The sequence below is a fragment of the Ovis aries genome, chromosome 5, assembly GCF_016772045.2.
Source record: "Ovis aries strain OAR_USU_Benz2616 breed Rambouillet chromosome 5, ARS-UI_Ramb_v3.0, whole genome shotgun sequence".
Lineage (NCBI taxonomy): Eukaryota > Metazoa > Chordata > Mammalia > Artiodactyla > Bovidae > Ovis > Ovis aries.
The window spans coordinates 44,079,325-44,106,730 of NC_056058.1; the positions used below are offsets into that span (position 1 = coordinate 44,079,325).

Below are 27,406 nucleotides of genomic sequence, written 5' to 3' on the forward strand. Positions count from 1 at the left end.
AGGTGTGGACACCAGGCTCAGGAGGAGCCATGAGCAGTGCCCTGTACTCAGGGACCAGCCTCTGTGACTCAACAGGAGTGCTAGCTTGGGAGATGGAGGAGGGGTCCTTTGCCACACTGTCCTCTGTGTGCGTGTGGTTTGTTTAAAAATATCCTTTATTAGATCAGGTTTGCCCAAAGGAAGAGAGAGGTGTGTGCGTGAAAAGGCTAGAGTGGGGATCAGCATCCATCCCAGTGTGTCCTGGAAAGTTCCCAGAGAGGCCACAGGAGGGAACAGTTTGGGGAAACCCTCAAAGGCCCTGCCACAGCCTGGCAAGCAGCAAAGTGGCCGGCTGCTTTGTGGCTGCAATGTCTTGGAGGGTTTGCCAAGCACTTTCCGTGAAGTCACTGGGACGTTAAGCCCTTGGTTCAATTAAATGGGTTAATATGCTTTGTCTGATTCTGCTGAATGCTAATCATATAATGTGATAATGGTGGTAATGGCGCTCTCAGCCGCAGTCATCACACGTGCCGCACTGTCCCAGGCACGCAGGGAGGCAGAGCTCACATTCCCGCACACTCAGGCCTCATTTTCCACTCATAAAAGCCCATTCTTCAAAGCCTTTCCAGCCCAACTCCCTATATCCATTTTCGGGACAAATTACCAACACTTAAAAAAAATTGGTCCATTTTGCGTAAAAGCCAAGTCCAAATTACTGTTCCTTTCCCCTTTGTGTTTTGAAATTTCACAAAGAGAAGGGTGGGGGGCCGAGGGGGACACAGGGGACGGAGAGAAGAGGCAGAAGGGGAAAGAGGGAGAAGAGGGTATGAACGAAGAAGGAAAAAACAAGCCTTCTTGTTTCAGTAAAAATGTATTTCTGGAATGATGTTTCAGTTTACTCAGGCAGAAAAATTAGAAATGGTGTGCTTATTAAACAGGCTAAGTAAGCATGACTATTTTTAGTAGTGCAGTAAAACCTTGGTAATTTGGACCTCTTTAATAAAGATTCCATGATCACGCTGGCTGGCAGGCACACACAGTGTGTGTGTGCGTGTGTGCACGTGTATGTGTGCAGGCAAGGTGAGAGTGTAAATAGGCTGCTGAGTTGGAGGACTGAGAGGGTGAGGGGACAAAGGGGACATGGGTGGGTGCCCCGCTTACGAGAGCCTTTTTAAACTGAGTTCTCTCTGCTTCGCAATACAAGCTCATTACAAATTCTAATCTCTGAACACTCCTCTTGGCACCTACTAATCTGACATCTGTTTAAAGAAGAAAGTATTTGAAAACAAAAATTTTCATTTCTGTCAAAATCTGTAAAGATTTACTTGACACCACCTGTCATTACTGGCCTGTTCCCCCTCCGTGTGTGAGACTGAATCCTGGGCGTTGACACTTCATCCGGGGGAGGTGGTGACTGACCCCTCTAGGGTAAGGACAGGGACCTATAGCCAGAAGGCCACTCGCTGTCCTGCAGATCACAGTTTCTTGCATTTTACAAATAATATTTGATTCATCCTGTCATGACTCAAGTAGGAAACATGCTCAGTGAAAAATGAAAAAAAAATCCTGTTTCCCACCACCCAAAGGTAGCTGCTGTTAACACTGTGCACATCCAGAAATTTCTCTGTGTGTGTATAACAATAAAAATGGTACCGTACATATGTAATGTTCTATAGATTGTCTTGTTTAGTGTTTTGGCAGAGAAGCTCAGTTTAAAAAGAAAAGGCAGTGGCAAACCTATTATTTAATTTTATGCTAAACTTACAGCAAAGTCATTGGCCCCACTTACTTTCTCTTGGCTGTAGAGCAGACACTTAGTAGGGACTTTAATGAGGTCCCAGTGCTCTGCTGCACAGAGGGATGGAGGATGGGGTGGGGGCCACATGGGGCTCAGCTGTAACTGGGGCCTCAAAGGGTGCCCGCTGAAGAGGGCTGCAGGGAAAGTCCTTCCAGCAAGCAGCAGACAGGCTCTGGTGGTGGGTCCAGCCTCCAGAAGTCCTGGGTACCACCCTCTGAATGTCTTTCTGGGTAGGCAGAGGCATAAACACAGATACACGTAAAAAAAAAAAGTTGAAAATGCACATAGCATGAAATTTGCCATTTTAACCTTTTCTAAAGTACAGAATTCAGTGGCATTAAGTGCATTCATACCGTACTTACTGTAACCATCACCATCATCTCTCTTCAGAATGTTGCATCATCCCCCAGTGAAGCGCTATACGCATTACACAGGAACTCCCGCTCCCCTCCCCTCCCGCACCCCGCTCCCCGCCCACCTTCCAGCCTGTCTGTATGAGGGTGCCTCGTGGCTGGAATCACACGGCGTCTGCTGTTTTGCGATTGGCTTATGTTGCTTAGCACAGAGTCTTCAAGGTTCCTTCATGTTGTAGTGTCTGTCAGAGTTTCCTGCTGTTTCAAAGCTGAGTAGTATCCTACATTTTGTTTATTCATCTATTGATGGAGGTGGGTTGCTCCACTTTTAGGCTATTGTTAATAATGCTATGAACATGGGTGTATAAATATCTGTTTGAGTCCCTGCTTTTGTTTCTCTTTGGTTTATACCCAGAAGTGAAATATCTGGGTCATATAGTAATTCTATGTTGTTTTTTTTTTAAGAGATAGTTGTGCTGTTTTCCACAGCAGCACCATTTTACATTTCTAGCAGCAATGCAGAAAGGTTTCAGTTTTTCCCCATCCTCACTGACACTTGTTATTTTCTGCTTTTTTGGTAAGAGCCATCATAATACACTAGTGGTATCTCCTAGTGGTTTCGATTTATATCTCCCTAATGAAGGGATGGAGCCAAAGCAAAAACAATACCCAGTTGTGGATGTGACTGGTGATAGAAGCAAGGTCCGATGCTGTAAAGAGCAATATTGCATAGGAACCTGGAATGTTAGGTCCATGAATCAAGGCAAACTGGAAGTGGTCAAACAGGAGATGGCAAGAGTGAACATCGACATTCTAGGAATCAGTGAACTAAAATGGACTGGAATGGGTGAATTTGACTCAGATGACCATTACATCTACTACGGTGGGCAGGAATCCCTTAGAAGAAATGGAGTAGCCATCATGGTCAACGAAAAAGTCCGAAATGCAGTACTTGGATGCAATCTCAAAAATGACATTATGATCTCTGTTTGTTTCCAAGGCAAACCATTCAATATTACAGTGATCCAAGCCTATGCCCCAACCAGTAACGGTGAAGAAGCTGAAGTTGAATGGGTCTATGAAGACCTACAAGACCTTTTAGAACGAATACCCCAAAAAGATGTCCTTTTCATTATAGGCGACCGGAATGCAAAAGTAGGAAGTCAAGAAACACCTGGAGTAACAGGCAAATCTGGCCTTGGAGTACGGAACGAAGCAGGGCAAAGGCTAATAGAGTTTTGCCAAGAGAACGCACTGGTCATAGCAAACACCCTCTTCCGACAACACAAGAGAAGACTCTACACATGGACATCACCAGATGGTCAACACCAAAATCAGATTTGCAGCCAAAGATGGAGAAGCTCTATACAGTCAGCAAAAACAAGACCAGGAGCTGACTGTGGCTCAGATCATGAACTCCTTATTGCCAAATTCAGACTTAAATGGAAGAAAGTAGGGAAAACCACTAGACCATTCAGGTATGACCTAAATCAAATCCCTTATGATTATACAGTGGAAGTGAGAAATAGATTTCAGGGACTAGATCTGATAGACAGAGTACCTGATGAACGATGGATGGAGGTTCATGAGATTGTACAGGAGACAGGGATCAAGACCATCCCCATGGAAAAGAAATGCAAAAGAAGCAAAATGGCTGTCTGAGGAGGCCTTATAAATAGCTGTGAAAAGAAAAGTGAAAAGCAAAGGAGAAAAGGAAAGATATTCCCATTTGAATGCAGAGTTCCAAAGAATAGCAAGGAGAGATAAAAAAGCCTTCCTCAGCGATCAATGCAAGGAAACAGAGGAAATCAACAGAATGGGGAAGACTAGAGATCTCTTCAAGAAAATTAGAGATACCAAGGGAACATTTCATGCAAAGATGGGCTTGATAAAGGACAGAAATGGTATGGACATAACAGAAGGAGAGGATATTAAAAAGAGGTGGCAAGAATATACAGAAGAACTGTACAAAAAAGATCTTCATGACCAAGATAATCATGATGGTGTGATCACTCACCTAGAGCCAGACATCCTGGAATGTGAAGTCAAGTGGGCCTTAGAAAGCATCACTACGAACAAAGCTAGTGGAGGTGATGGAATTCCAGTTGAGCTATTTCAAATCCTGAAAGATGATGCTGCGAAAGTGCTGCACTCAATAGGCCAGCAAATTTGGAAAACTCAGCAGTGGCCACAGGACTGGAAAAGGTCAGTTTTCATTCCAATCCCAAAGAAAGGCAATGCCAAAGAATGCTCAAACTACCGCACAATTGCACTCATCTCACACGCTAGTAAAGTAATGCTCAAAATTCTCCAAGCCAGGCTTCAGCAATACGTGAACCATGAACTCCCTGATGTTCAAGCTGGTTTCAGAAAAGGCAGAGGAACCAGAGATCAAATTGCCAACATCCACTGGATCATCAAAAAAGCAAGAGAATTCCAGAAAAACATCTATTTCTGCTTTATTGACTATGCCAAAGCCTTTGACTGTGTGGATCACAATAAACTGTGGAAAATTCTGAAAGAGATGGGAATACCAGACCACCTGACCTGCCTCTTGAGAAACCTATATGCAGGTCAGGAAGCAGCAGTTAGAACTGGAACAACAGACTGGTTCCAAATAGGAAAAGGAGTACGTCAAGGCTGTATATTGTCACCCTGTTTATTTAACTTATATGCAGAGTACATCATGAGAAACGCTGGACTGGAAGAAGCACAAGCTGGAATCAGGATTGCCGGGAGAAATATCAATAACCTCAGATATGCAGATGACACCACCCTTATGGCAGAAAGTGAAGAGGAACTAAAAAGCCTTTTGATGAAAGTGAAAGAGGAGAGTGATAAATTGGCTTAAAGCTCAACATTCAGAAAATGAAGATCATGGCATCTGGTCCCATCACTTCATGGGAAATAGATGGGGAAACAGTGGAAACAGTGTCCGACTTTATTTTTTTGGGCTTCAAAATCACTGCAGATGGTGATTGCAGCCATGAAATTAAAAGACGCTTACTCCTTGGAAGGAAAGTTATGACTAACCTAGATAGAATATTAAAAAGCAGAGATATTACATTGCCAACAAAGGTCCATCTAGTCAAGGCTATGGTTTTTCCAGTGGTCATGTATGGATGTGAGAGTTGGACTGTGAAGAAAGCTGAGCACCGAAGAATTGATGCTTTTGAACTGTGGCGCTGGAGAAGACTCTTAAGAGTCCCTTGGACTGCAAGAAGATCCAACCAGTCCATCCTAGAGTAGATCAGTCCTGGGTATTCATTGGAAGAAAAGAGGCTGAGGCTGAAACTCCAATACTTTGACCACCTCATGCGAAGAGTTGACTCACTGGAAAAGACCCTGATGCTAGGAGGGATTGGGGGCAGGAGGAGAAGGGGACGGCAGAGGATGGGATGGCTGGATGGCATCACTGACTCGATGGACATGAGTTTGAGTGAACTCCGGGAGTTGGTGATGGACAGGGAGGCCTGGTGTGCTGCAATTCATGGGGTCACAAAGAGTCGGACATGAATGAGCGAGTCAACTGAATGACTAGTGATGAAGAGAGCAATGGCACCCCACTCCAGTACTCTTGCCTGGAGAATCCCATGGACGGAGGAGCCTGGTAGGCTGCAGTCTGTGAGGATGCACAGAGTCAGACATGACTGAAGCGACGCAGCAGCAGCAGTAGCAGCAGCAATGACTAGTGATGTTGAGCATCTTTTCATGTGCTTATTGGCCATTCGTATGTCTCATTTGGAGAAATGTCTATTCAAGTGCTTTGCCCATGTTTGAACTGTTGTTGTTCAGATACACTTTTAAAAGCAGTGCTTGTGCTGAATGGCGGGGAGTTGAACGGGTGAGAGGAATAAGGAAAGAAGCAAGAGAGGAGAGAAAGGACTGGGGAGAGGCAGGAGGCCAGGACATGTCATGTGGAGGAAGGCATAAAGGAAGACAGCCCTCTGCTTCTTTTATTTAGCAAATCCTTCTTCAGCACCTACTGTGTGCAGACATTTTTCCGCATGTCACTGTGCATACCTGTTTGCCAATACATCTTGGGTCTCAGGGGCTGAAGAGACCCTGCCTGCTACTGCCCTGCTTCCAGGAGGCTGTACTCACAGAGGTTAAGCTGTGGGCTCTGTCTGCTGTAGGGCAGGCTGGGATCCAAGGCTCTCAAGCTGTAGTGCCTTTGGACACCCCGAGCCTCGGTTTCCTCATCTAAAAATGAGGCTCACAAGATAAATAAAATATGTGTAGCCCGCAGCAGGGGACGGTGCAGAGGGAGGTGTGGGGCCATGTGACCAGTCACCCAGCGCAGCTTTCATCTGCCCCCAGCCTCCACCCTGCTTCACAGGCAGCCTCCTGCCCCTAGACCTGCTCCCCTCCAGTGTCCTGATTCACAAGCCCACAGGCTCCCCAGCCCATGGCTGGGCTCTGGGGCTGTGCCTCCTGGAGGCCATGCAGCCTCTCTGTCAGTGGACACTAGCTCTGGGCTATACCGTCAATTGGGAGGCAAGGGCCAGGGCCTGGTGAAGAGACAGCACAGGAGTGTGGAGACTGGGGCTCCTGTGGGGAGAGGGGCAAGGAGGCAGGTCAGCACCCGGGAGGGCTGTGGGAGGAAGCCTGGGAGGGCTCCCAGAGGGAGGCGGACCGGCAGCACTCATATAGGAAATGAGAAACTCAAAACACCGAATGGGAGTTTGGATTTAATGGTTGATATTCCAGGGCCCTGCCTTTGCCAGGCAGCTTCTCTGTGTCCTGCCTGCCTACCCTGGGGCTTCCTCAGTCCCAGCTGTCACCTGGTCCTCTGCTTCTCTCCCACACAGCCGAGTGAGCTCGGTGAAGGCAAGACCTGGGGTCTTTTCCTGTCTCCCAGAGGACAGCTGAGTCCAGCCTCTGGACCTGAATTTATAATTGTTTCTCTCCTCCGCAGCCCACCCCCCACTCCCCAGCGCAGTACAAATGTGCTTCTAGTCGGAGGGTGTACAGTGCAGTGGATGGCAGCTGGACCCTGGGCAGAGGGCTGGAGTGCAGGTCCTGGCCCTTTTCTCCATGAGCTGGGCCATCTTGGATGAGCTATCAGTCCTCTCTGAGTTTCGGTTTCTCCCAGTGAGAGACTAGCAAGCCCTTCCCTGCTGTGAGGAGCGAGTGCTTATATACTGCCTAATTCTTATACAGTGCTGGCATGGGGACGCAGCGCTCATTCAGGGCCTAATGTTGGCTGTTGGTAAAATGAAGTAACACAACAAGAAGTGCTTGGGCATCTTCACCCCGCATTGCAGGGAGCCCTTTGGGGGAGAACTCTGGGCATGTGCCCCACTGTTCCCGAGGCTCATCTCTCAGAGGGCTGACTGGCCCAGCCCATGTTCTCCTCCACATGCCCAGTGGACAGCAGGAAGTGGGCCTGGTTCCTCTGGGTCTCCCAGGGTCTGCCCATGGAGTGTGGTGGGAGGACTGGACCACAGGACACCAGGCTGGGCTCCTGGGGGTGGGATGGAGTGGGGCAGGTGGGGCAGGTGGGGAATCAGTAGGACTGTCAATCATGACTCACGTTCATGGCATTCAGCAAAGCCTGAGGGAAAACCAAGGTGGGTCCTAAATGACATTTTCAGAAATAACCTGTTGAGAAACTTACAGAAGCCCCATTAATGTGGAAAGTGGGGCACAGGGCCCTCAGGAGAAGAGGCAGGACAGCTCACGTTAATAATAACAATAGCATCTACAATCACAATTCCATCAAAAGCAACAAGTTATTGAGCACTTACTGTATGCCAGCACCACAGCTAACACTTTATGTGCGTGATGTCATTTACTCCTTTAGACAACTGTGTGAAGTGATTGTTGTTATTTCCTTTCACTAAAGAGGAAACAGCCTCAGAGACCTTAACTCTCTTGCCCAAGGCAACTCAGAGGTAGAGGTGGAACTCAAACTCTTGCTTTCAAAGACCACAGCAAAAGTCCCCATGGATGCCAGAGCCAAGTAAGCACCCCAGGAGAAGGGGAGGTCCCTGGGCAGAAAACCACCTCCTTCTCATTCTCATTCACCCTCTCGGTGACTGAGGGCCTGTTACTATCTTACCAGGGAGCAGCAGCAGGCTGAGGCATGCGGAGTGAAGAGCCACCCAGAGCCACCCCCAGGGCTTGGACTCCTCAGGCAGTGCCCCCTGCAAGGCAGCCTTTCCAGCTGTGAGCCCCCTGCCCCTCCAGGTGACTCAGGAACCCAGACGGAGGCCTGCAGTCTGATTGTGGCCATGAAGCCAGGGGAGTGACTCAGTTTCTTTGCCTCAATGACCGGGCTTTACGGGGGGTGCACACAAGGGCTCACCCCACTCTCCTTTGGTGCCCACTGTGCCTTCAAGGCAGTGCTGGGCACCAGCCTCTTGCCCCGCAACCCTAATTTGTGGCCTCTCTAAGCTTGTAGCAGCCCTTTAGGGTTCACTTTGTCAGGATCAGGTAAGAACAAGTCTGCCCTGTGTTTTCTGAGGGCCAGTCCTATGTTACTTTGCCACTTGATGTGAGAAGCTGACTCATTGGAAAAGATCCTGATGCTGGGAAAGATTGAAGGCAAAGGAAGAAGGGGCTGGCAGATGATGAAATGGTTAGATATAGCATCACCGACTCAATGGACATTAATTGGAACAAATTCTGGGAGACAGTGAAGGATAGGGGAGCCTGGCATGCTGCAATCCATGCGGTCACAAAGAGCTGGACACTTAACAACTGAACAAGTGCTATGTTGCCAGCAGAAATTATGATCTCTTTAAGATCAGACAGCGCCCCCCACCCCTGAAGTTGTCCATGATAATTGGCATGTGGTAGCCTTGTGCAGAGTGGGGAGTGACAGGGTTTGAATCCACTCCATCACTCCTACTGTATGAGTCCTTTAAGCCTCTGGGGCCTCATCAGGGAAAGGGGACAATGAGGATCCTTCTTGCAAGGCTGCTGTGCAGGTAAGGGTGCTCATCTATGAGAAGTGCAGGGGGCTCTAGCCCCTGAAGGGCTCAGTAAATGATAACACTTGCCACTAAAGACAGAGATGGCGCCACCTCCACTGAAAAGCCTTGCCTGGCTATTCTGTTTGAGGCAGGACTTTTTTTTTTCTCTTCTTACTCATAACACCCTGTTCTTTTTCTTCAAAAGCACTCAGCTCAGTTTGTAATTATACGTGTTTGTTTACTTGTCCATGAGAGCAGGGACTGTGTCTGTTTCCTACTTCTCCATCCTCAGTACCAGGGGCAGGAGTGCACTAAACGTTGAATGAACCTCCCCAGTCCTCTTCAGACAGAGCAGGACTAGCACTTTCTGCCATTTCTCAGAGGACTTGGCTCTTAAAGCCCTGCATATTCCTCAGCACCCCTTCCAGAGATGACCCTGCAGCTGGTGTAGCTGGGCAGAGCTGGCTACTCTCTGCAGCCACAGAGTTCCCTAGGTCAGAATAGCTGGGTGGGACCCAAGGCTGGGTCCTGCACTCCCCTCGGCCATGGTCCCTGATGGGACAGTGGGGTCATTCGGCTTTTGCCTCTCCTCCCGGCTGCAGCTCTTTGGCCTGTGGCCCCACAGCCACATTAAGTCTCCACCAGAGCCCCTCTTTGGCCCCGCTCTCACCTGAGGCTGAGCCTGACCTTCAGAGAGGCCTCTCTGCCTCCCACTTCCCTCCAGTCCCACCTCCTTCAAGGTCTCCCCTGCGTCCTGCCCTCAGCTGAGACCAGGGCCCCCTGGCCTTAGCAGATGTGTGAGTCAGGGAGGCACTCTGAGTCCAGATGTGATTGTGTTTATGTTTCCAGAGAGTGAGGGGTCGGAGCTCTGGACTGGAGCCGTTGGGGGAGGGATGGTCTGGCTCCAGCCCCCCTGCCCCAAACTTCCCTTCCCCCACCTCCCTCCCCCAGCCTGTGTATCTGGCCCTGTCCTTCTCAGATCCCGGCACTCCAAGTCCTACAGCATCAGGCTGAGCCATCTAGCAGGAAGGACCCCTCCTTACTCCTCCTCTGAAGGTGAGAAGACCATGGAAAGATGCTTGACTTTGGAATCCATGTGACCTTGGCCCACTGCATAGTGTGATGGAGCCCTAGTTCCATCATCTGTATAGTAGGACCAAGACTCCTGACCTCAGAGTCAGTACTGACCCGGTCTGGGAATGTGTGCACAGGGCTCTCCAGCTATTAACCCATGACTAAGCCCATGGCCATACCCCATCCCCAGCTAGGGCCTGCCTGGGCCCAGCACCAGGACATTGCCCATCCCAAGGTGACTCTAAAGCAGAATGCTAACCCCTCCTTCCTCACCCGCTGCAGCTGCAAACATTTTGTTTTGCCATTAGAAATGACTTACTTAAGGGAAGCAGAATTTTACAGGCAGTTTACAGGCTGGTCTTGTTCAGTAGTTTCCAAAGTGGGGGAGGGTGGCGGCGCTGGGAGCCACAGATACGTTGGGATGGAAGGGAAGTGAGAAATGAGTTCGACGTGGTGGACACTTTCACCGGAACGGCCATATGTCCCTGGGTGGGATTTCGATGTGGAAAGGCAGAGGGAGGCCCTGGCTAGACTCTGGCGGATCCAGCACCCTCCATCCTCCTGAACAGCGAGAGCAGGGCTCACAGTGCGGCATCCGGCCTGTGAGAAAAAAGGCAACCCCAGGCCTAAGGAAACTCTTAGCGGCTCCCACCCCAAGGTTCCGGGCAGACAAAGGCTGCGCACCACCCCGAGAGGCTGGAGGGTCATTCAGACCCAGCCTGAGAAGAACCTGCAGAATCTGGCGGTCGGTCCAGCCTGGGGCAGTCCGCGCAGCGCCGGAGGCTGAGCGGCTCAGTTGATTGCTTCTGGGGGCGCGCGCGCTTGGAGAGGGTGTTGGTAGCGCCCAACCGCGCCCTCAAGGGAGCCGGGCTGAACAGGCCAGGAATGGTGGCGGGGAAGTTAGGGGTAGGGTCCTCTGGCGGGGTCGGCCTCGGCTCTTCCCTCCTACGAGCAGAGCCCACGAGGGCCTATTTCCCTTTCTACCCACCTCCCTTCTCGGCCGAATGAAGCAGTCAGGGCTCGGCAGTGGTTAGCACGCTCGTACTATGGTTTTTAATAGACGTACATGGACAAGTCGATATAGACAGATTTATAATTCTATACAGTCAGTCCGACATACACAGGGACGCTGTAAACAGGGGCGCGGGCCGGAGAGTGGGTGTGCAAAGTGGGCGCGGCTGGGGCCCTGGCCGCGCCCCGAGCTCTCCCGGCTCGACTCTTGCACGGCGGACGGTGAGGAGGGGGCTCTTCGCCGGGAAAGGGGGGGCCCTCTCCTAGCCCCCGGGGGGAGCCGAGCGGAGGGCCTGGGTCTGCGGCGAAGCTTGGGGGGCTGGGATGCTCGGAGACAAGCACTCAGCAGGCTCCCACCTCGACCGCACCGCCAGCTGCCGCTCCTTGGCCTTAAAATAGGACTCCGGGGCACGGGGCAGGCGAGGGCTCCTCGAGGCGCGCCGGGGCCATTAGTACGGCTCCGCGGCGAGTTCCCGACCCTGGGCTGGGTACCATCATCCCCGGCTCAACGCCCGCTCCAACTTGGATCCGGATCGAGCTACAAGGTATGCTCAGCCGGGCCCAGCTAGGAGGGGGCGTCTTGGTTCCCACCTGGCCGGGGCCCAGGTTTGCCTGGGCTCCGCGCTCCAGTTCACAGGCGCGGCCGCTCAGTCTGGGTCCAGCGCGGCGGGAACGCGGGCTACGGGGGGCGTCTCCTCCGGGCCACCGGCCTGGGCACTCGCCTCCCGCGCCGCGTCCCCTCCGCGGAGTGGCCCACCCGGGCCCCGAGCGAGCGAACGTGCACCACCCGCGCCATCCCGAGGGAAATTGCAACTCATCCGTTTTTTTTTTTCGCGGCACTTTTCTCCGACGTCTTTTTTGTTTTGTCTCGTTTTGTAGGGTAGAGTGAGGGCCAGGAAAGCAAACACAAAATCAAGCCGGAGGTGGGGAGGTGTGGAGCAGGGGGCGGCTCAGGAGCCAGGTCCTCCGCGCCGCCCCGGCCCCAGCCCCGACCCCGGCGCTGTTCCGGCCGCCGGCCCGCGTGGCCCGGCCGGGCGGTCAGCTATTGTACTGGCACGCGTTGAGGCCCGAGGCCGGGCCCTGCAGGCCGCCGTAGCCGAAAGACGAGTGCTGCTTAGACTTGAGCCGCAGGCTGGCCAGGCTCGAGTTGCACGTGTCCCGGTAGACGCTGTAGGGCGAGGCGGGTGTGCCATACGGGCAGGCGCCCGGCGACATGGCCGAGTTAAGCGAGGAGCCGGTGAGGTTGTTGATGTTGTTGAGGCCCGAGTTGGGCATGCCGGGCACGGCGCCCGGGCCCATGCTCGAAGGCATGGTCATGGAGGAGATGGAGCTGGGGGCCGAGAACATGGACTGCGACGACAGCGGGCTCATGGAGTTGAAGAAGGTGAAGCTCTTGGTGGAGAGAGGCGCTGGCGCCAGACTCTTGGCGGCCCAGTTGTTGTAGGAGTACCCCGCGGCGTACACGTCGTCGTAGGGCTGCACCAAGCCGCTGAACTGCGGCACGTAGCCGCCCTTGCACAGGTCCAGCTGCTGGTTACGCTCGCGCTTCCGCCACTTGGCTCGCCGGTTCTTGAACCAGACCTAGGGGGGACCGGAGAAGGGTCAGGGCTGCCGGGCGGGAAGGTGCCCCCACCGCCCCCGCCCCACCCCGAGGCCTCAGCCCGCTTCCTTCTCCCCAATACCCTTTCTTTTCTTCCATATTTCCGTCCCTGCCTTCTCCCCACAATGGTTCCTTTCCTGTCCCCAGAAAATATTATTAGTCTTTTCTTTTTTCTGATCTTTATCCTCTTCCCCTAATTAAATCCGGTTTCTTCTCCTAAGGCAGATCCTCTCTCTCTTTTTTTTTTAATAACAAATATTGTTTTCTTTCTTCCTCTCTCAACCAGGTTATCTTGTGCCTTCTCCCGCAAACGGTTCCCCATCTATCTCCTAAATACTCCGTCCATTTTCTTCTCCAACACCAAAGGTAGTTTTCTAACCTCAAACATAGGACCTTGCGACTCCTCAGTCTATTTTTCATTCCTCAGATAGTCTGTTTCCATCTTTATTGGTAATATTTGATATTCTCATTTCTGTCCCAGATGTTTATTTTCATTTGGTCCACCCTGCTATCTGAACCACTTTTTTCTCCCTCAGGCCATTTTTCTGAGTTATCCCCCATTTTTGATCCTTTTGATTCTTCTCCAAATATTTAGTTTTTTCCTTCTTTCCAGATATCTGACCCTCACTGTTTTCTCTTAAATAGTCGATTCTTTATTTTTCTCAAATACTTGATCCTTTTGCTTCTCCCTTAAATATTTAATTTCTTTCCTGCCACCTAAATATATGCCAAATATGGTTTTCTGCAAATATTTAATTTCCTTTCACTTCTTACTAGTTTCTCTCTGCTCTCACCCTCTACTTTTCCCCACAAAATTCAGTTAAGAACCTCTTCCCAAATCCCAGTCCTTGCCCTGGGCTGTTCCGCCGACCTTTCTTGCCAGATCGGTGCATGTCGGCCTTCTCCATCCCAAGCACTAACATTGCCTGATTTCTCCCCCACCCCACCCCACCCCTACCAACGTACATGGGGGGCAGGATTAGTGAGTTCTGGATTACCGAGTGCTGTCTTCACTCCCTACCCCACTGGGCTGGCCAGCATGACTGGGGTGGGGTGAGAGCTGAGGTTATAACAGGGAGTCTGTGGCCCTGGTGGGACTTTGGTTTAGTTTGGGACATGCTCCCAATATCTGATTAAATGTTTGCAGTACCCAGAGAAGAAATTACTCTCTTGCTGCTCTGGCAGAAAGGCCTTCTATTCACTGGGAACCGAGGGGTGAGAAGAGCGAGTGTGCAGTCTCATCTTGGGTTGGAGACCTTAGATCTCCAAAGGGATTGATTCCTCCTGAAGCTCACTCGTCCACCAGATTTGTCCCCCACCTCCCACCTGACCCCAGCCCTACAGGAAAGGTCATTATGGAAAAGGTTCAGCTACAGGTTGGCTGATGACTGAGAAAGTGTCAGGTGGAGAATATCCGGAGATTGTGAATTAGCCAACTGCGGAAGGGACCACTGCCCCAGGAAGTTTTGAGACCCCCAAGCCTAGGCTCTTCTCAGGCCTCTCTCAGACTGCCAGGCAGGATCTGCCTTTCCGTTTTGTTTTTGTGGGAAGGCACTAGCGGCCCGGAGGTCCCCAGCGGCAGGGAATCCTCTGCACAGTCTAGGGTGGTAACGACCGGGCGGGCTCTGGGCTCTACTGGGCAGGGGAACGTCCCTTGGGGCCACAGGCCTTTGGATGGGGGCTGCGGTGGAGCCAGAGGGTCAGGTAGGACGTGGGTCAGAAAGATCCGAGGAGGCAGCGGCCGATGGGCGCTAGCACCAAACGGCTCAGCGGCAGCTGGGTAGACGGGGCCTAAGGTAGAATCTCCTCCGGTGGAAGGAGGGAGAAGGTTTGAGTGTTGGAAAGAATATTAGTCTAGGCGCTTGTCTAAGCTTTCAGTCTGCGCTGCGCCGGCTGGCAGCCTTCTGCGCGGGTCCCCTTGGCGCACACCCCGCGCTCACCCTCACGCGTGGCTCGGTGAGGTTGGTCCACACGGCGATCTCCTCCCGCATGCTCATGTCCGGGTAGCGGTTCCTCTGGAACGTGGCCTCCAGCTCTTGCAGTTGCTGGCTTGTGAAGTGCGTGCGTTGCCGCCGCTGCTTCTTTTTCTTGGCGGGGTCCTCGGCACCGCCGCAGCCCGCGCCGCCGGCACCGCTGTCCTCGGGCCCCTTGGGTTCCCCGCCGCGCTCCTTTTCTGAAGCAGGCGGGATGGGGCGCCGGTCACCTCGGGCTTTTGCCCTGTTGCACCCCGTCCCGGCTCCACCGAAGCGCCCGCGGTCAGCGCTGGCGGCCCACCCTCCCGCCAGGGGCCCTGGAATTGTCCCCATTGGAAACAGCCCGTCTGTGCCTGGTCGGTCAGTAGTCACCTTCTGGTCAGGCTCGTCTGGGAGCAAAGCCCAGGAGTCGGAGCCGCGGACCAAGGTTCCCAGCTGGGCAGGGCCTGCTCTCACCGCTCGGCACACGCTGGAGCCCTACTGTTGATGCCACCCGAAAATGTACAGTTTTTAGGGCTCTTGGGGGTTCTAACTCATAGGAGATCTCTGCTTTTCTGAACTAGGATCAGACTTTTCTAGCTTGAAGCTAGGGGATCCGTGGAGCCAGAGCTAGGCGGTGGCCTGCACGTTCTTCTCCCCGGCCCGAGCCGGAGCCCCACTGAGCCGGGCAGGCACAGCACAGCCGGTTTCTCGGCCTTAGCTCCAGGCCTCAAGTCCCAAGGCCCAGAGAATCCCTCTGGCGGCTGCCGGGCAGCCCAGACCCACAGACTCTGTCTAGGTGACCTGGGAGCTCTAGTCTCGCTCGCCCTCTCAAGCTACACAAAACACAGTCATAGAAATATTGAAACACAAAGAAAAAGGATTTAAAACCAAAACAATGAATCCCAGAAAAGCTAACAGCTCTATGGGTAAAAACACAGAAAGGGTCACAGACTCTTAAAAATAGGCAGATAGAAACACAGCAAACGCAAATTAAGAAGTCAGAAACCTCCATGCAAACACACTAACTAAATACAGTACTGTACGTTTATAAGCTCCAGGCAGGCACAGGCATTTATTTATCTGGGGTTTTAAAAAAAAATCAACGTAGTGTTGTAGATAGATTTTTTTTAACCCCTTCTGGATAATGCCCTTCCCGAAGTAATTTTTAAATCCCAGGGAAATACAACACTATAGTTAGGTAACTTAAATTCCGCTGTAAGTGGATTTTGAGAAAATCCCGGAGAAACGCGCCATTTTGGATTGACTTTTTAAAATCTCTTGAAGAATAATGTAGATATTTTAATTTGAAAATATACCTAGAATAGCAGTTCTTTCTACATCGAAATATAGTTAAAAATTAAATCTATTCTCATACTTTTTAAAAGAGCAATCTGTAATTATATATTTCTCCGGGCTTTTAAAAATAAAAACCAACCAAAGGCCACAGTTAAAACTTTTGAAAACAAAAGTACCGTCCAGCGTTGATTGTTTTTTAATCAACCAAACACAACCTCTCAGAGAAAGTCACTTAAGGATGCAAAACAGAAACAAATAGAGATTACAAACGCGCAGAGAAACACTCAGCGGTGGATTAAGAAATGAACGCAGGAGAGGCGCCCAAGGCCCGGGAAGTGGGGAGCTCGGCGGCGGCGGCGCCGAATCAGCACCGAGAGCGCCGGAGCCGCTCGGAGACCCGGGAGCCCGAACAGGGCAGGGGATGAGCCTCGTTGCTGCCCGCGCCGCCCACCCGCCGGCCCGGCGGTTGCTGGGGTGGGGGGGGTAAAAAGCTTGAGCTCGGACAAAAACGCAGCGCGGAAGGAGACGCGCCTGAGCCGAGTCGGAGCCCTGGATAGGCGGCCTGGCGGCTCCCGGCTCCCGCGGCGCACGTGCGGCGGGGATCCTTCTTTTGGGGGGGGGTCCTATATCCGAGCCCGCTTGCCCTCGCTGTCCTCTCTTTTCCTTTTACTTAAAGGTTTTTTTTTTTTTTTTTTTTTTTTGCCCCCGTTTGCTTTTCTGACTTTGCCCGCCATACCTTCTCTCCGGTTTGCCCCTCTCAAGCCAGTCGCCCAGTCTGTCGGGGTGTCTGTACTCTGTTTCTCTGGGCACTTTCTCTCTCCCACCCGCCGATTGCTCTCTGATCTGCTCCTCTCCTCCGGTTCCAGCGGCCCCTGGACAACCAGTTGCGCAAACCTAACTTTTCTCCCCGCTCTATCTGCTCCTGATCGAGAGAGGCTGTCATTTCGACCTTCCGGTTGTAGGTTCGTGCATCGGCCGGTCAGTTGGCGCGACGGGACCGCGTGGAAGCGCCTTGGGGAAGCACTAAAATTTCCGTTTCATAAAGAGCGTCCATGTCCACGTTCATCGTCAGATGGAGAATGGGAAAAGGCAAGGTCCTGACGCGCCTGGAGCGTAGAGCGAGCCCGCCTGCGGGGCGCGGCCCTGCTCGCCCGGGTGGTTCCGCGCGCGCCTCGCGGGGAGCCGCTCTTACCTGGTAGCTCCGTGTCGGACGACTCGCTGGCGGAGTTTTCGAGAGGCTCGCGGGGGTCGGCCGTGCGGGCTAGGTGGAAGGCGGGCCCCATGTCGTGCGGCTGCGGCGGTGGCGGCCGCAGTCCCTCTGGCAGCCGCTCCAGGCTCATGCCCCCCTTGAAGGCGTCCATGGAGGCGGGGACCGAGGCGGGCGCTCCGGGGGCCGGGGCTGGGCGCGCCCGGCCGCCCCGGCGGCGACCTGCGAGGACAAGAGCGCAGCCCCTAAGCGGCTGCCCCCCAGGGCTGCCCGCGCCCGCAACGACGCCGCGCTCGCCCCATGGGCCGCCCGGGGCTGCGGGGCCAGGCGGGCGGCAGCGGCAGCGGTTTCTCGCGACCCGGGGGCCCGGCTTCGCGCTCCGCGCTGCGCTCCTGCCGCTCGGGCCTCAGCCGCCCGCCCGGCCCCGGCTCCGGCTCCCGATCCGGGGCCGGTTTCTAAGGCTCCGGACGGCGCCGGCAGAGTCTGTCTTAAAGCGACAGCGCGCACCGCCAGGTTCCAGCAGTCCCTGCGCCAGGGGTGGTGGGTGGGGTGGGCCCGCGGGGGAGGGGGCTGGGAGGGAGGGAGCGAGCGAGAGAGCGAGGGAGCGCGGGCGGAATCCAGCCCCGAGCCGCCCGCGCCGCCGCGCCCTCTCTGCCGCCCTCCCTCCCTCTCTGCCTGCCTCGCCCGCGCCCTCCCCCTCCGCAGCCACCTTCCCGCCGCCTCCCCCCTCCCGCGGCCTCGCCGCGCCTCACCCTCCTTCCCCGGTGGCACACTGAGTTCTCCCTCGGCCGCACAAAAGAAACGCATCTGGCTTGCAAGCCCCGCGCGGCTCGTGCCCACCTCAAGCCCCAAATGACTTGTTTCGCTCAGAAATCAACTCCTGTCTGGGCCGCCTCGAAGTTCCGAGCCTCTGGCGAGAACAGCCCGGGATGAGTGAACGTTCACCGAGCAGGATCCAACCGACCGGGAGCCTGCGAGTCAGCGCCAGGGCGGGGGCAGAGCCCGGGGCTCGTTCCGGCAGCTCCCAGCGGCGTCCTCGTCGAGGGGCCGCGGCCCCTCCTTCCCCGGGATCTTCTCCCGGGACCCGAGCCAGGCTGAGTGACAGCAGCCTGCGCTCTAATGGGCCCCCGGATGCTGCCTCCTAATTAGCTTGGACCCTCTCCCCCAAGGCTGCTTCTCAGGCCTACCCCCTCTGCACCGCAGTCAATTTTCCGGGATTGGGATAGAACCGATGGCTTCTAATCAGACGAAACGTTTCTGTTGGCTCCAGGCCGCTGTCGAGTGCAGCAGGAGACCCCAAGAGCCCTGCCAGGCCCCCACAGCCTCTTCTCTCCCCTTGTTTTGCACCTTCAACGGTCTGGCCAAATCCGCCAGGTCCCGGCCTTGGCCACCACAGGGTGGGCCTCTCTCTGCCCCCTTCCCAGCAGGTTCGCAGGGCCTCACTTTGGCTTCTCAAGTGTGGCAGGCACAGGCCCGACAGGCCAGGTGACTGCAGTTTCCAAACAGGCCAGGAAGCCTAGGACAGTCTTGGAGCTTCTCTTAGCTACAACGGTAGCTAAGCTACAGCACCAGTGGGCACTCCATGAGCACAAACACATTCCCCTTCCCATCCCTTAGAATGAGTCCCTCCTTGAATCCTCCTACTTCACTGAAGTTTGTTGAAGGATTTTGCTTAACAATTGTTAACTGGTCCTGAGATGTCAGAGTCTTGAGCAAATAGGTGACCGCTGGGATGGTAGGGTGCAGCCCTGACCTGTTCCTCTAGCCACAGGTGGACCCCAGGGTGCCCTTTGCCCCTCTTCTGTGTGCTCCACCAGACAGAAGCAGCACTGGGCAGGATGGTGGTGGGGGTGGGGTGTGAGGCCCGGAGAAGTACTGTGGTCATCTCCAGGCCCAGTGCCTCACGCTTGGGCCCAGGGCATCCTAATGTTCTCCTGGGATCTCTGCCTGGGGCTGACTGTGCAGGCTGTCAGGCTCTGGGACCCTTAGGAGTCCCTTTCCTCACCTGGCTCCCTATCACCCTGGCAGTCACCTGCCTCCACCCCAGGCTGAGCTCTTTGGTGAGGATTGTGGGGGCAGGGGCGTGGGCAGGGTAGAACCAGGCCTGCCTCTCACTCCCTTGGCCCCAGTCCAAGGCCCCCAGCTCTGGGTCCTGGGGAGCAAGCACAGTTCTAGGGCAAGCCCACTCTCCCTGGGTGCCTGTGACCACAGGGGGCAAACTCGGAGGCTGGGGCCACAGCAGAATGCATCCAGGAGTTTGGGCTGGGGGAGTGGCTCTAACTTCTCCGAAGGGAATTTCCTGTAGGCTGAGACCCCCAGGGAGAAAGCATACTTGGTGTGTAGGGGATGGGGAGGGGTACCTGGAGACAGGGAACAGTGGTTGCTGAGCATTTGGCCTCAGCCCCATCTTTGACCACAGTTTCCAGTTGAATCTCCTAAAGGAGCAATACCTCCTTTCAAGGATGTATTTAGGTGTTATGCCATGCCAGTGAGTGCCCCTCCGCATGCCACCTTCCTGGTAGCTGCCTTACTTCGAAGGGACAGTGAGCCACCCAGCGTGCCAGGATCACAGAAGCATGCAAATACTTATATGTACTGCATACCTGTACAGGTGTGCTGTGCACACATACACACACATACTCACTGCGCCCACACAGGGGAGTGCTGAATACAGTCACATACATGTACACACAACCAGGCCTCTGAGCTCCAGAACACTGATGCTGTCTGGCGCGAAATCTGGCTGAGAGGGGTGTGTTCTAAGCCCACCAAGTGTCAGGCCAAGGTGGGAAGCACAGTGTTCCTCTGGGAGGGGTCGTGAAATGAATGGTCTGCCTTTGGGCGTCCAGAGGCTGGCCATCACAACTCACATTCCCCAGAGGGTCTAAAGAGTCAGGCGTTCCGCGGATGGGGACTGTTTTGCGACTCTGCAGCTCTAGCTACTCAGTCTGAGGGACTTGTGTCCCTCACTGTTGATGCATTTAATGCAGTTATTGAGCACCTGCTGTGTGCCCCTCCAGATCCAAGCCTCTGGCAGTGCTCCAAGTAGTCACAATCCCTATATTTGGAAATCTTGATGCCTGCTGTGTGGACTGAAAGGTCCTCAGACTATTGCGGGTGAAGCTCCATATCCCGGGGCCCTGAGCCCTAGGGAGGGGCTGAGACTAGTGGGGGTTGCCCAGGGGTGTTTTCTCCACTAGAGTCAGCGCTGAAGGAGTAGGGGTGAGGAACTGATCCAGAGGAGGCCCTGGCCTGATCTCGGGTGCTGGCTGGAGAAGGGACCTGGGGTGCTCTCTCCCCTGGCCGCTATCCTGGGCAGAATAGGGGCTTCTTGCACACACTCACAGATGCAACACACACACACATGAGACAGGAGGCAGCTCTCTTTCAGGAATAAGAGCAGGGACTCAATGTTCCCTTGGCTCTTGCTGTGTGACCTTGGGCAAGGCTTGACTTGCACTGTGCTGCAGCTCCCAAGTCTGACATGGGACACAGCAATCCCTGACTGCTGCTTCAGCCTCCACCTCACCAGATGATGGGACATGAGGAAAGAAGGGAAGGGGGCTTACTGGGGTTGGAACCAACGCTCCAGGCCACACAGAGCTAGCAATGATTCTGTGACTTTCAGGAAATTTGGGGCTTAGAGTCCTGGCTGGGTTCAGCAGAGAAGCCTGGGCTCTTGGGTTGAAATAATCACCAAAGGGACCCTTCCTGAGGCTGGGCTTACAGAAAACAGACTCTGCCCAAGAATGGCTTAGTCATTTTATTTGGGAAGGGTGATTGGAGGGTCCTCATAGAGGGCATCCTTCCACCCACTCACAGGGGTACCTTGTCCTAATCTTTGCACCAGAATCAAGGGATTTTAGGAAAAGGAAAGGAATGTGCCATGGCTTGCCTCCGGGGCCATCCGTGACTCTCTGGGACATTCCAGCCCTAAGCCTCTTAGGCTGTGGAGAAGTTTAAACTAGAAAACCCAGTTTTGGGAGTGCAGCCGGGACCACCTACCTCCTTCTGCCAGATCTAACATCCCCTCCCCAATAAAAATCATTGTTTCTTTGACTGAAAGCAGTTTCTGGGTGATGGGAAAGGGGCGCTCAGGCAGGTGGCTGGGAATGATCTCACTGGATCCTTTCAGCTTTCAGGTCCCCAGCCTGCAACTTCCTTTCAGTCGGGGTTCCCCAGCCTGTCCCAGTGGGAGCAGCTGAGATGTACTGGGAGCACGAACTCGGAACTCACTGAAAGCAGCTGGTAGAGCCTGTGGCTCTCCAGGCTCACGGCTCACCTAAGCCCACTGGTCACTCTGTAGTTTCTGAGAATGGCTGAGCCAGGGGACGAGCAGGCTGGGAAAGTGGCAGCGGCTGGTCACACAGCTGGGAAGCAGAGGGTCAGCTTTTGCTGTACACAGCCTCCTCTTCCCAGCAGCTGCCTTCCTAATGGAAGGGCAAGCTGAGCCTGGCCTGAAGGTCAACAAAAGCCACCTCAACATCCCAGAGTTGGGCACCGGGTCTATACACCACAGACCACTTCTTTTCCTTTTCAACAGAAGTGAGGGCTTCCAGAGCAGTCTGAGGAAAAGGCTGGAGGCCAGTGAGTCCACCTCTTGGGCTGCCCCCCACCGCCTGTAGGTTTTGTCATTATTCTAGACCTGTATCCTCTGCCAAATGGACAGCAACCTGGGGTTGCCACCCTCCAGCCCCCGTGGCTGTCAGAGGCCACTGGGCTGCCAAGAGAATACCCGAGCCCTGGTTTCTCAGAAAAGTGGATTCAAATATTTTGATTAAGGGAATTCCTAAATTAGAAAACATTGGAACCAAGATTCGCTGGAGGTTCCCATTTCTGCGATCCGGGCCGCGGGGGCCCCTGCTTAACCACGGCGGAATCAGCTCAGATTTAGGAGTCTGGTCAATTTCAGAATTCCGAGACCCGGTTCTAGAGAAGCGGCTGCGTGCTCGGGAACCCTGCGTCAACAACCAAACCCTGGAGAAGCTGCGGGAATATCTTTATTGGATTTTGCGAAGAGCACTTGGGGTTTGTCTTAGGGTAAGGAAAAGCCTAACGGTGGCGGCTAGGGCAGGCCGCTTTGGGCTGGGGGCGCCTCCAAGCACTGCGGCGGGACTTCGGGGTGCGCCGCGAAGAGAGCAGGGGCTCTGGCCGACGTCTGTTGCTTTTCTACATCATAGCTGCCCGAACAAACGAACAAGCGAACGAATGAAGCGGTTTCGTTTAGGAAAAATACCCTCTTGACGCGAAGTAAGGCCAAAGTTCCCCGTGCGTGCAGAGGGGCCGGCGCTTCCGCTCGTTCTGGGGCCCCCATTCCTGGGTGCAGCGGGGAGCGGCGGGCGGCCCTCTCGCTTGCGGGTTCTCCCAGAGGTCCCCGGCGGTCCGCGCCACCACGAAGGGCTGCGAAGGGCGTCCTGGGCTGTGCCCTTGCAGGGCTGGGGCCCGCACCCCCGAAACTGTTGCTCTTTTAGGGTGCCCAGGGTTACAGCGTGGCGTGGGTCCGCCGGTTAGGTGAGGTAGTGCCTGACGATGGCAGCTGTGATTGTGCGCTGGGCGCAGGAACGAGCTCCTGGAGCTGCCTCGATGGCGCCTGGCCTTCGCGATGCGCTCAGTCCGGTGCCACCGGCTGGACCCCACCTACTCCCGGAGCGAACAGCGCGCAACTCGGCCACCACCTCCTTGCGCCCCAACACCACGGGGACCCAGCGCCCCTAGCTCAAAGACTCTTACCCGACCCGGGCTGCGCGGCGCGTGCGGCTCCTCGGCTCCGGGCTCGCTCGCCACGGACTCTGGCTTAGATTTTCACTCCGACTGGGGCCCCGGATGCAGCTGTGTCTCCGGCTCTGCGCGCAGCTTCTGCCCCTTCTAGTTCGCTACATCCCAGCGCGCAAGGACCGGGCTGCCGCGGCTCGGCCCGCTCCTCCTGCCGCCGCCGCCGCCCGTCGCCCGCGGGGAAGGCGGGGACACTGACTGGGGAGGCGGGAAGGGGGGAGGGGAAGCGAGGCGCTCGTCGGGACCGGCGGGGAGGGGGCGGCGCGCAGTCCCGCGGGCTAGGGGTCCCGGCCTCCCTCGGGGCGTAGGCAGGGGTCGACACGGCTCGTGGCCGGGGCCCGAGGCCGTAGAGCGCGCCCCGGGACTGCGCGCGCGGAGGAGGGGCCTGGCCGCATGCGGACGAAGTCGCCTGAGGGTCCCGGCCTGGCCCCGACTTGACTTCTTTCCCCGGGCTCAGTTTCCCACCTGACACTCGAAGGGCTGGGCCTGATCCCGGTTTAGTCGGGGTCTGGTCGGAGTTTCCCCGGGTCCCGCCAGGTGAAGGTTTGAGCCGGGATTTTGAGAGTCGACGTTTCCCCGTTTCTGCTCAGCCTGCGGGAGGGAGCTGCTCTTGCATATTGCCCGGGGGAGTCCGCCGCGCAGAGCTTGGCAGCCAACGGAGGTTTGAGGACAGACCCTGCAGTCAGTCTCTGTGTATGGCTGAGGGGGGGTGCTTGCAAGGGAGGGACAAGCGCCCGATCTGTTCTGCTTGGAGGATTCCCCACCCCACCCCCCATTCTCCTCAGGGGCTGGGCTGATGAGGAAAGGGGAGACCCATCCCACGAGGACAGACTTCTGAGGCCCCTTGCCCAGCCCCTTGACTGCACAGCCTACAGCAGTCGTCCTGCTCGGCCCCTTCACAGGAGAGGACTCAACCTATGTGGCCAGGCTGGCTTGTCCCTGGCTGGTGGCTACTGGGAGATAAGTCAGACTAAGGGGAACTGAGTTCTGTCCGCCGTTGCCAGATATCCCGAGTGAAGCCCTGTGCTGGGAAAGCAGTTGGGCAAACAGGTTTCCTGCCTCCCCTAAGCGCCCAGTATGAGCCTGCTACTGCTGGGGCCTGGGATGGGAGGCAGAGTCGGGTGGGCAGTCCGTCTGGGACTACCCCCGTGACCAGAGCGGCTGAGCCTGCCCCGACGGCCGAGGGACTCAGAGCTGGCGCTTTGGCTCTAGGTGCCGGGAGATGGCAGTGTGGCGGCCGGGCATCAATGTTTCATGAGGTGCCATCACCCGCCGGCGCCTGCCTCCCTGCCTGGTTCACTCTAACAGCTGCTGCGGGAGAGGCCACGGCCACTTTCCTGCCCTGGCGCCCTCTGGTCCAAGGCTATCTGGCTGGGAAGGTGGAGACCCCAGATTCCCTCCTAACCCCTAAAGCAGGAAGCCTGCCCGACCAAGCCTCGCAGACTGGACGTCACTCAGGCCCTCAAGGCGGCCCCTGCACCATGTCCTGCTGTTGAGGGAATCCACAGCCTCCCCTTCACACTCGACATCAGGAACACCTCTTTGGTGGATGTGTTGGACTCACTGGATCTTAAGGGTTAAGAACTGAGTCCCTGATGCCTGTGATTTCAGATTTGGGACGCAGTCTCCAGTCTGCTGGGACCCTGCCTTTCGGAAATTCTAGCCTCTGCTTATAGTTTGGCTATTTTGTGTTTGAAACTGGTTTGCTGGCCAGTCTGGGCCCATGGGCTGCTAAGCTAAGATGCTACTGGCCTTGTCCTAGGCAGCCTCCTCCCACATCCTGAGCATCTTTGGGCATAAATGTGACTGCTGGTCCTTTACTATGTATGGAGGGCTAGACGTTTGTCTAGCTCCAGTGGCATTCAGTTTGGTGCTTGTGCTGGGAAATCAAACCTTTCTACCTCTGCACAACAGCAATTTTCTGAGTTTTGCTCTCAGTGGTGATGTGGTACACATATGTGCTTCTCTGTCTGCCCTTGTTCCCAGGCAGAGCCTGTGTTGCCAAAAAGATGCCTCTGAGACCCAATCCTCAGAGTTGGAGTCTTGCCTGTCTTTTGCTAGCTGTGTGGCCTTGGGTAAACCATATAATGTCTCCCAGCTTCAGCTTCCCTACCTGTGAAATGGGAGAATAGAGTTCTCATCTCACTGAGAAGTCTAGGAGGTGGTGGAGGTGAGGGGTGTGGCTTGGTGTGGGGGTGGGCCGCAGGCTCCAGGCGGCGGTTCCTGCCAGGCACGTTTGCTCTTCAGAGGAGTTTGCTCTCATTCTGGTTCCCTTCTTTCCCCACCATGGCCATGCTGGTTGAGTCAGACAAGAGCAGGCTCATTCTCTGATTTAATAGATCTGCCCCTCATTCCCTGCTTAGCTGCTTGGAGGTTTTGGATCAGGGAGGCTGGCCAGACAGGTGAGGTGGGTTGGAGTGGGACCAGAGCCTGAAAACCTGGAAGTCCTTGGCGAATTGAGGTAGCCCCAAAATGCTTTTTATGACCTTATTTTCACTTCTTCCAAAAAGAATTTTTCACATTTCCCCTTTAGGTTTTGACATCTTGGGGCATACACATTTCCACTTTGAAGGCAGAGGAATCAGGTATCAGAGAGAAAAGCTTAGAGCGGGATCCATAAGGAACAGAAATGACATAGTCCTTGTACCTGACTATCAGTTTAGCTTTTAGTCTCCAGGTACCTAGCCAAAAACCATCAGCAGAATTGTCTGATGTGTTAGCTTTGTCTTTCTTTTCAAATCGACATGCTTCTTCTAGTCAAAAGTTTTTCTCCCTAGTACAAAACTCCGAGCTGAATCTGCCACATGAATTCACACTAAACATAGTGGGCAAATGTCCTCCACCACAGTTATACAAAAAGGCATAACAATTCTTCAGGCAGCATGTCTTATACCAATATCCAGTAAAAGCGGAGAACATGTCCTTTCCCTTCATAGCTCTTGTTTCATTAGTGTTGAAACTGGTCTTTATGTAATGATTGATTAGAACCTAGTGCCCCTACTGTGTGTAAGCTTTTTGAGAGCAAGGCTGAACTGCTCTTGCCAACCACAGGACGCTCCCGAGGGTGGGCGAAGAAATTTGGCTATGTTGATTGGCTGAGTGTGGCTCATATACCCACCGCTGAACCCATCACTTTATGGGGAAGAGTGGTTCAGGATCGAGGTTGACCAGGCTAGGGTCACAGGCCCCACCCCTGGAGGATGGGAAGAGGAGTGTCACCACATTAGGGAACACTCATCATAGTTCCCCCAAAGGACTGGCCGCCATCCTGAAACAGGTTCTCAGGCTGCAGGAGGCAGGAAATGGGCTAGTTCCTGAAGAAGTCCCTGCCCTGTGAAGGTTCTCAGAGGGCTGCTGATGGTGTTGGTAAGATGTTCATTCCAAAACAGTGGGGAGACGCTGGCTCTGTTGAGAGAGTGTGAAGTCCATCAGGATTGTTCCTAGGTTCATTGTGGGAAGAGGTGAAAAGACTAAGGCGAGGCTCAGCATCTACTGACTCACATACCGGGATGGATCTTTAGATCAAGGGAGGGCATCTATTTGAATTCCCTTTTTCATCTGTGAAGAGGGAATTAGAGGCTCTAATTCCTCTAGAGAGGAATCCCTAGACTCAGATAAGATATTAATTTCTCTGAGCATTATTATGTTGCAACTTTGAGCTTTCTGGCAGCCAAAGCAAAACTAGAAACCATTTGGGCATCTCAAGTATTTTCTTAATTGCACACCTATCAGCATTTCTATGGAAAAATGGAAAGAACCCTGACCTGGAACCTTCCTGGACAGGCCTCTGTCAAGTCAGTTTAGAAAGCATGTATTCTGTGCCTGTGATTGTAGAGATACAAAGACAGATGTCTCCTGCTCATTTGGGTTGAGCCAAGGAGGCTTCCCTGGTGGCTGAGACAGTAAAGAATCTGTCCACAATGCAGGAGACCCAGGTCTGATCCCTGGGTTGGGAAGATACCTGAAGAAGGGAATGGCAACCCACTCCAGTATTCTTGCCTGGACAGAGAAGCCTGGCGGGCTACAGTCCATGGGGTCACATAGAGTCAGACACGACTGAGTGACTTTAACAGGAAGGCAGACACAGCCACTCATATTTGGAGCACAGGGCTGGAGAGGAAGTCTGCCTCGTGTTGAAGGGCCTTGAATGACATACAGACATTGAGTTTGCCTAGAACAGCTCTCCCCCCGCCCACCCCCGCCCGGAATAGCACAGGAACAGGTGGTAAGACATAGAAATGGGGGAAGAGGAAGTTGTAGAATTAAGTGGGAACCAGACACCACAGGACTTCATAGTCCTTGTTGGGAGGATAGGATGTTACCCTGAAGACAAAGAGGAGCATGAAACAATGAGAGATCTGGTGGGATTTGTACTAGAAAGCTCACTCTGTCTGGGTAGTGGAGGATGGAGCCAAGAAGGTGATACAGGAGCAGAATATTG

At 54.3% G+C, this 27,406-nt stretch overlaps 1 protein-coding gene across 1 annotated transcript; it reads right to left on the minus strand.

Moving 5' to 3' along the window:
* Positions 1-11,151: 11,151 nt before the first annotated feature.
* Positions 11,152-23,630, minus strand: PITX1 (paired like homeodomain 1). The gene is made up of 5 exons (XM_015095690.4): positions 23,431-23,630; positions 22,924-23,163; positions 17,179-17,415; positions 14,676-14,908; positions 11,152-12,716 (listed from the first exon to the last, which is right to left on the minus strand). Exons 3-5 carry the CDS (start codon positions 17,345-17,347, stop codon positions 12,174-12,176), a joined length of 945 nt encoding a protein of 314 aa, XP_014951176.2. The 5' UTR covers positions 17,348-17,415; positions 22,924-23,163; positions 23,431-23,630; the 3' UTR covers positions 11,152-12,173.
* Between the last annotated feature and the right edge of the window lie 3,776 nt (positions 23,631-27,406).